Here is an 8,960-nt window from a genome sequence, read left to right as displayed (position 1 = left end):
GGTTTGCTCCTGCACCAGGGTCCTTCCAACAGGAAGAGGAGCCTCAGCCACCTCTAAGTGACACAAAGAGCAGAGGGGAAAGGAACGGAGCAGGGAACCCTGCACTGGACAGTCCCACACAGAGAGAGCTGCACTAAGAACCGGGGCTGGGGAGCCTCGCTGTGCCTGCTGACCTGTTCTCCACCACAGAGGAATCCCATGGATCTCCAGCAGAGGTATCGGGTGGCTTCTCCCCAGCTCCAGTGGCCCCTCAGCAGCATTCAGCAACTGAAAGAAAGTCTTAATACACAAAACAGGACCTATTTTTGCATCCACCCCTCCAGGAGAGTCAACTGCACGGAACAGGCTGCCATGAGAGCAGCGCTGTGCCCCCAGGAGCACGACGGGAAGCTGGGACACACAACCCACAGCTGCTCCGGGGCAGGGGCAGGATGGATGGGGAGAGCCCTCAGCCTCTGCAGACCAAGTGCAGCGGGAGCTGGAGCCAGCTCCCAGCGGAGTCTGCAGCCTGAATCTGCCGGCAGAGACCAGAGCTGGAGGCGCTGCAGTGCTCAAGCCCAGACCCGCTGTGGGCACACAGGGATGGGGGTTCCGGCACAGAGGACCCTTCCTCATCATCCTCGTGATTCCCTCTGCCAGAGACTCACGTGCTTCGGATGCCAGGCACAGGAGGGGCATTTGAGGGTGACCACAAGGGAGGAGGGTGACAGGGCAGGGGTGGCAGCTGATGCCCAGCGCCCTCAGCCAGGAGCTTGCACTTCGCTAGAAGGTGCCTTGAGTAAAATCAATCCTTTCCCTCCAGGATTTAACACGCTTATGAAGCGAAAGCAGCAGCTTCTCACCTCCAGGGACAGGGACGAGGACAGGGGGGGCTCCCTGCGTGACCCAACTGACCAGGAGCTTCCCTGTAACCTTGGTTCAGACATAACTAAGATGAAATTGCACTTGGTGATTGTCTCGTTACACTTGGGTTTTTTGTCCTTCCTAAAACTAGATTTATTTTCTGTACAAACTTGGCTTGAAATATAAACCACATAAAATTCCCATTGAAAATAATGAGAATCCAGTATCAAAGATGAAGTCTCAAGAGAGACAAGGGTTGGGGGGAGGAAGCAAAGAAGAGCAAAGGGGCAGGAAAAGGAACGACGACAACAAAAGGAGAGGAGGAGGAGAGCTGGGGAAGGGGGGAACTAGTCTCCCACATCGGAGTCCCGGTCACCAATGAGCCAGAGGACGTGAAAGCTGAGAGCCAGGAGCCCTGTTCCAATGAGGTCCCCCAGCGCTGTCAAGTATGGGATGGAGAAGTTGTCAGGATCGAGGTCCCTGCCCCACATCCAGTGCACCATCCAGTCAGCAATGTACAGGAGAATAAGAACCTGGGGGGCAGGAAGAAAAGAGCCACGTCAGCCACAGGTCCAGACCTCTGCGACCCCAGGCTTCATGGGGGCAGCTCAGACACACACAACCTCATCCCAAGGGATCAGAGGTGGTGGGAGCTCAGAACCACCTTGCTGGGTCCTGCCTAAGATCCCATCTCAGTCTCCCCTCTGGCAGGTTCAAGCCATTCCCCTTGTCCTGTCCCTACACCCCTTGTCCAAAGCCCCTCTCCAGGTTTCCTGGAGCCCCTTTAGGCACTGGAGCTGCTCTAAGGTGTGCCCTTCAGGAGCCTTCTCTTCTCCAGCTGCCCCAGCCCAGCTCTCTCAGCCTGGCTCCAGAGCAGAGCTGCTCCTGTGTCCTTCCCAGCCTCTGCCCTATCCCTCTTTAGCTTCACACCACCATCAAATTCAGGCTTAAAAGGGAGAACACGGGAACTTAAACACTAGAAAGTCTAAATTGTGCATCTGGGTTTTCAGCTCTAACCAGAATGAGCTTAAAGAGATTTGGGCAAAGAGGGGACTCGGAAGCACACGGGAAATATTTAACCCAGAAATAAAAGAGCAACTGCCCAGCAGCTGAAACCACCCGGGAGGGATGTTCCCCCCCATCAGTGCAATGAGAGGCTTGTACTGGTGCCTAAAGACAGAAGGAACCTGCAGTGGAGCCTCTCAAGTCTTAGGTGTGGGACAAAGATCTATTGCTGAGGGCTCCGGGGCTGGGAGGGTCCCGCTCAGGAGCCACCTTTGTGGCACACCAGCACCCGGTGTGCCCGAGCACCCGGCAGGAGATCCCACCCTGAACGTGGCCTCCCGGCTGCCCGCTCTGCTCCTGCCCCTCCTGGGTGCTCTGAGCCACTCCCTCACGCTGGGCACAGCTCCCATGGGCAGGAAGCTCCCCAGCCAGGGCACCTTTCCTGCCCTCCAGCACAGGCAGCCAGGTCCTGCAAGAGGCTGCTGGATTCCTGCACTGTGCGTGGGGCAGGTCTCTCCCCTGCAGGGCAGGACAAGCCACACAAGGCACAGGGGTCCCTGCTCATTCCACAGCCTGTTTTCTTCACCAGCTGTTGTAAACTGGCTGAAGCACCACATAGGATAGATTCCCCCTGGTGTGTTAAACACTTCTGCTGTCAGAAGGACTTAAAGGAGACAAAAGAGAGATTCAAAACTTGCCGAGAACGGCAGGAAGGAAAAACTGTGTGTGCAGGTACCGACAAAGAAGGATTTATTCAGTTTGATACCAGCTCACTTGACAAATTGAATCTACTTGGCAGAGCCCTCCCTGGCACACAGATCACTTACCCAGGGACAGGGTTTATGGCTGTGCCTTCAGGAGCGCAGCTACAACTCACGGACATGGCAGTGCCCCCGCACTCCAGGCTCAGGGGCTCCAGCTTACCTGGAGAAGTGCAGCCGTCATGTAGAAGACGATGAAGATGAGGGTGAGCGTAGTGTGTCCTCCTTGCATGGAGCTGATGGTGTAAAGGAAAACCAAGTGTCCAGGCACCACCAGAAGGAAGAGCACACGAGCAGAGCGAGAGTTCACATCTGCAAGCACACAAAGGTGGAGTTCAGGCCTAAGACAGGCTTGAGCACACACAGCTCTGCAGCCTACGCGGGCTCCAGGGGACGAGGCAGCTCAGCTCCAGGCAGATCCAAAGCAGGGAGCAGCACCCTCAGCCCTGCGCTGCAGACTTACGCTGGAAGTTGATGACCCAACTGCCAGGACACCCGAGGACTCTGCACCGAGCTCAGCAGGAGACCTTAAATCTGTCCCCAGAGCAGAAGCTGCTCTGACCTCAGCTCCCAAAAGGCCTCGTGTCCCACTCTGACCGTGCTCGTTATGGAGGTGCCAGGATTTGACTGGGAGCACTGAATTTCCTTGGAGCTCTGCCTGCGCCTGGGCTGGGGATGTGCTTTCTGACCGCTCACACCACGCTGCACCTCCGGCCCCCCCGTGCTCCCCAGGACCAGCCCTGCCCCGCAGGCCAGGAGCCAGGCTACCGAGGCTCTCGAGGAAGTCTGGAGCGTAACCACCTCTGCCCACACTGTGCTGGAACGTGGGGCCGGGCTGTGCTCTGCCACAGCTGCCACACACAACAGAGCTGCTCAAAGCCTTCATCAGCGAGAAGCTTCCTGGAGCTGCAGCTCCACAACCCAGCAACCTCAAGGCAGGTTTCGGTATCCTGGACACATCTGGAAAGGATTTAGAGGGTGGAGAACTTGCAGTACTGTGGCAGCCAGGGCAGGGGACACCCAGCAGAGCTCTGTCCCCTCACACAAGGGCTCTGCTAAAGGTCTCACTGTCTCTAGAGGCCACGTCCCTGAGCTCACAACTGCCTCCGAGCAGGCTTCAGCCCCCATTTCCTCTGGCGCTGCTCCAGCCACCCTCACAAAGATCAGCCCGAAGTGAAGCTATTTCGAGGCCCAAGCTGAGTACCTGAGCTGAAGAACGTGCTGCAGGGGCTGGGGCACTTGCGAGGGGCCGTGTCAGGGCTCTCTCCAGGCATCCCACTCATGTGCAGGTAAGTAGAGATGCGACTCGCCTGCACTGCCACCAGGTTGCCACCGACACCTGCAGGACAGGAGAGAGCAGTAAGAAGACGTCCCCCTGCTATAAAGAGCTCTTCTGAACAGCCTGGGATTGCCAGGGGCTGGAATCATGCAGGCCCGTCTATTTTGGACTGAATTCCACTTCTGCAGGATGTAAAGAGCCGGGACAAAGCACACTGTTCTACAGCTTCCCCTTAGGCCCCTTAGTAACACAGATGCAATTCCATCACTGCAGCTTTGATTGGAAGGAAAGAGGTGAGACCAAATGATGAGTCAGGCACCAAAACAGACACAGGAAGTTTAAAGTTACCAGGGTTTGATTGGAGCTGTGGAAGCCACTTGCACAAGATGCTCTAGCTCAGAATTAACCCCATTTCTTGCAGTAAGTAATGAAATAAAAGTTTGTCTGGTTCATTACGCAGAAGGGAGGTCACAAGTTTGTACCTTTCCTGGCTCTGAGTTGCAAATCTTTATGTCATCAGGAGCCACAAGGCACATAACGTGGGAGATGGGGTCTTCAGCAGCCAGGAGGAGTCAGGAAGTGACTCAGAGTGTGCTGGGCCCCCGGGACAACAGCCTCCCTGGGGACAGGCTGGCACCGGGGGGAGCCAGGCTGCTGCAAAGCTCCACTCCAACCACCACCGCGCGGCAAGAGCCTCCTCGACCTGCCTGACGTGGGGAACACGGGACAACCCCAGCGCTTTCCAGGCACGGCAGCGCGCGAGCGGGAGGCACTCACCGTTGATAACGGGTGTGAAAACCGCCATCCCAGCGAAGTTTGGATCCGAGACCGTCCTGTCCAAAATTAAACCCCCAACGCTGCGGGGGGAAGGTTGAAGGTCAGAGCTGAAAGCTCAGCGGGAGCACCCCTGCTAGGCACAGAGGGCTCTCTCTGCTGCAGCGTGTGCACCCAGGGGCGACACGTACCCCCATCAACATGCACCTACGGCTGCGGCGGTGGCCCCTGCGGCCTGCGGCTGCTGCCCGTAAGTGTCAGTATTTGGTAAGAGAAGACAGTTTTAGCAGGATCTTCTCTCATTGCTGCCAAAACCCACCCGAGACTCAATCCCCCGATGCACAGTTCACTGCAGTGCAGGAATCAAAGGCAATCCTGCCCATCAGAGGGCAGAGGGAGCTCTTGTGCAGGGCACTGCTAAATGGGGCCTGTGCTCACCCCTCGGCCGTGCCAGGGTCTCCCTGTGCAGCAGCTGGGACATTGCTAAGGCCCTGGATTCCTGCAGGAATCCCTCCTGTGCCCCGGGCCCTGGAGCCCGTGTCTTTGCCTAGAAAACACAACGTGACCTCCAGTTTCCTGGCAGTGGGGACTGTGGGAGCAGGAGAGGTTTGATCCCTCTTGCTCCAGACCGGAGCAAGGGCTAAGAAGCTGAAAGGGCAGGGGCAAGGGGTGCCTTGCCTGGCTGGGTTTGCCTCCCCACCTGCTGATAGCCATTGCAATGATGACGGGCTCCCAGCCGGAGTACAGCACCTCCCGGGTGGCTGCATTCTTCTTGGCAATGATGATCCAGATGGGCAGCAGGGCGATGAAGAAGGCGCATACCAAAGGATTCACGTAGGCTTTGCTCTCTGAGGGGGAAACAAACAGAGGCAACACATCAAGGACACTTCCTGCTGCAGAGAGGTGGGGTGCTGAGCTCCCCAGACCTGCCTACACGCTGCTGCCAGCCCTGGAGTCAGGAACTCCAGTAAGGGCAGGCAAAGTGGACCTCGGCTCCGCAGGACACGGCACTTCCCTCCCCTGGTGTACTCCCAGGGGCTTGAGCAGCAGCTCCAAGCAGATCTCTTCCATTTCAACCGCTCACTCCCACTCCTGGGCAAGACCTCCCAGTGTTGCTTCACCTTTGGCTGAACCTGGCTGAGTCACATCCCTTGGCCAGTGGCAGGGAAGGAAGGTGGAGGGTAGGGAGGAGGAAGGGTAGAGCCTGCAGCTCTGCGCTGAGGGTCCGCGCTGGTGCCAACAGCACTGAAGACAAAATCCAAGCTGCTTTCTCCCACTGCTTTAGCCACAGCCAAGCCCCTGGCGCTTGGAAGGGGACAACCTCTCCCTTAACTTCACCTGGTGAGAAGGAAGTATTCAGAGCACTGCCAAGACTGTCTGCAGCTAAAAGGCAATAAGACAACCTGTTTCCTCTTCCTTATCAGTCCTGACCAGGTCTCACCAACTGAGGTAGCTTCCAAGCCCCCCCAAGAACAGAAAGGGTAAAGGAAAAGGGTGAAATGAGAGGGAGATGCAGCAGCACACAGAAACACCAGGGAGAGACAGAGGCCTTCTCTTGCTCCTCACCCAGCTCCTTGTACAAGCCCCAGCTGATCCCTGAAAGCAGAGCCAGGGTGATGAGATCCCCCAGGCTGGCAGCAATTGGCGTGGCGACGTTATCAGGGTTGATCCCCATCTTCCTGGATCCGATGATGACCCCAATCATAATCATGCCTAAGGCAAAAAGAGGGAGAGAACAAGATGAAGCCAAGGGGAACCCAAGCATTCAGAAAGAGGCATAGGGAGGGTGTGCAGGGTCCGTCTCTCACCCAGAACAAGGGAAGCAATGAAAGCAGTAGCCACGCTGCTGGCACACAGCAGGACAGCGTGGTCAATGCTGAAGTGCCCATCTGGGATCCATCCGAACACCACGGCTGCGATGGAGGCCAGGAAGCCAACCACGGTGGCCTGAACCTGCAAACGAAAGCCAGGCAGTCACTGGGAGGACCAGAGCAGAATGGTGCTGGGCTGAGGGAAGAGGGAACCACCACCCAGGGCACTGCTTCCTGTGGATTAGCAGGGAAACACCAAACTGTTGTGGTAAGTGGCTGTGGGACAAAGAGGTGCCGTTTCCCTCCCCATCAGAGGTGCAATATTGACAGTCAACAGCAAACCCCAGGCTCCGGAACTGGGCTTGCACCAACTACCAGTGTTTCCATTTCTTCTCCTTTTTCTTACCTGTATCAGAGCCATGTTCCCTGTTATCATCTTCCAGAGCTCTTTGGGTGTATCCATTTGGCCAATATTAGCCTGCAAGAGGACATCATATCATCAGTGAACCCTGACACCATTTTGCCCTTGTGACCAGTCAGATTCCAGCCTTTCAGCCACGCAGGTTTGGGCCAGGAGCAGGGAAGAACAACGACCTCACATCCTTAGCTCTTCGGGGAGAGCAACTCTGGAGCAATGGGCTGTGTGTACCCTGCTTTACCACCCCAGCCTGGGATGTCACTCGGGCTGTCACCCTGGGTAAGCACAGTGCCTCTTCCAACAGCCACTCTGGTCTCGTGCTCCAGACATCAAACCTGCTCCTACTTTCAGCATCAGCATCTTCTTCCCAGCTGCGGGACTGGGCTGACACCCCACAGGAGTGGAGCCAGAGCCCCGACAGAAGCGCTTTTGAAGGGCCCGTGGAGGGGAATCGACGTCAGTGGAACGTCTGATCAACCACCTTGCAAAAGCAACAAGATCCACTTTGTCCCCCGGCAGAGGCACGAACTGCTGCTTATTTACTCACTGCATCACTGCACTGGCGACCAAGCCAAGCCTGGCTCGGGCCCAGCTGGGTCAGGCTGCCCCGGGGGTCAGTGAGGCAGGAGGGAAAGGGGGAGCAGGGACCCCGGGCACAGCTCCGCGCCCCAGATCCGCCACGGGCCCAGGCCAGGGCAGCGGCGCGGGGCAGAGGAAGGTGCCAGCAGCAGCAGCTCCTGCTGCAGTTCAAAGCTGAGCAAACAGGGCTGATGCCACGTGGAGACCTGCTGAGGAGCGGGAAGCAGCCGTGGCACAGGGGTCACCTGGCACCGCTACAGCCACAGGAGAGCCGGGCGCTGCGCTAGTTCCCCGCTGGGTGACCCAGGTTGCTGGTTATGGCAGAGCACAAGGGTTCTGTTCTTCCCTAGCGCCTTCCAGGTCCTTATGGCTGGAAGAAGGGATAAGCTTGTGCCTAATAATGGATTATTAAGAAGCTGATGTACATGATGAGGAAAGAAGGGAGAGGCTCAAGCAATTGTGCCCAACTCATCTTTCTGCTCTCCTCACCGCATGCTCTCGAGAGAGCTGCCAGCTCCGGGATGTGCCCATCTCTGGAGGGACTTGTTGTGGTCAGTTTAGTGGAGAGGAGAAAGGAATTGGGGGAAACCCAACAAAATGTTGGCTGAAGTAGCACTGAGCACATCCATCACAGGAATCCGAGCTCCATGTGAAGCCTGACCTTAAAATTCCAACCACATGGCAATTAGGTTGGGATTAACATAACCTCGCTGTAGTCACTGGCAACAGGACCATAATCCTTTAACTAATGGAGAGTTTTGATTCTTAATTGTGAAAGGAATTTCTGAGGCACCTTAATGCAGCACTAATGAGAAAGCTACAGGCTGAGAGAGCACCTCAGGCGGCTTCCCTGCGGCGGGAGCACGAGGCTCACACTGTGAAGCCCCAGAAGGGCTCCCCATGTTGGGGGAAGAACAGGGCAAAGCGAAAACAGGAAAGCCCAAGAGATCATCCGATCCCACCACAGAATCCCAGCCTGGTTTGGGGTGAAGGGACCTTAAAGCTCCTCCAGCCCCAACCCCTGCCACGGGCAGGGACACCTTCCACTAGAGCAGGTTGCTCCAAGCCCCTGTGTCCAACCTGGCCTTGAACACTGCCAGGGTTTTCACAGCAGAGGGGCGGGACCCCCTCCCTGAGCTGCGTCTCATGCTCTGGGGGTGCACCCAGCACATGGGGGGGTTCTGGGCTCAAGCGCACACTGAAGCCGGGTCATGGGGAGCTTCCCATCACCCCAAGCCCCCACGCTTTGATGTGAGAGGCAGAGCACAAGGGTAGGGGATGTGTGAAGAGGCAGCACAAGCAGCGCAAAGCAAAGCAGAGGACGCAGCCTGGGTGCTGGCCCATGGGGCTAATGCCACCCCTCAGCCATCAGCTCAGGGGCAGGAGGAGGCAGCAGCCTCCCAGCACAGAGGGATGGGTGCTCTCTGTGCCAGGTGCCTCATGACCCTGCTGCAGCCACCAGAGCAGAAAGTTCCACATTCCTGGCACTT

The 8,960-nt window shown here is 57.0% G+C and overlaps 1 protein-coding gene across 1 annotated transcript in view; it reads right to left on the bottom strand.

The window, feature by feature from the left end:
• Positions 1 to 898: 898 nt before the first annotated feature.
• The window catches only part of SLC41A1 (solute carrier family 41 (magnesium transporter), member 1), a 15,031-nt gene continuing 6,969 nt past the window's right edge, over positions 899 to 8,960 (bottom strand). Inside the window, exons 4-11 of the mRNA XM_010012193.1 lie at positions 6,880 to 6,951; positions 6,471 to 6,615; positions 6,229 to 6,375; positions 5,363 to 5,510; positions 4,666 to 4,745; positions 3,814 to 3,948; positions 2,773 to 2,921; positions 899 to 1,376 (exon numbers count right to left, since the gene is read on the bottom strand). Coding sequence (XP_010010495.1) covers positions 1,191 to 1,376; positions 2,773 to 2,921; positions 3,814 to 3,948; positions 4,666 to 4,745; positions 5,363 to 5,510; positions 6,229 to 6,375; positions 6,471 to 6,615; positions 6,880 to 6,951 — 1,062 coding nt within the window. The 3' untranslated portion in view covers positions 899 to 1,190. The remainder of the gene's footprint in view (positions 1,377 to 2,772; positions 2,922 to 3,813; positions 3,949 to 4,665; positions 4,746 to 5,362; positions 5,511 to 6,228; positions 6,376 to 6,470; positions 6,616 to 6,879; positions 6,952 to 8,960) is intronic.

The sequence above is a fragment of the Nestor notabilis genome, unplaced genomic scaffold (genome assembly GCF_000696875.1).
Source record: "Nestor notabilis isolate BGI_N333 unplaced genomic scaffold, ASM69687v1 scaffold17363, whole genome shotgun sequence".
Lineage (NCBI taxonomy): Eukaryota > Metazoa > Chordata > Aves > Psittaciformes > Psittacidae > Nestor > Nestor notabilis.
Note: the sequence above shows the minus strand (reverse complement) of the source record. Positions and strands in the feature narration are given on the sequence as shown.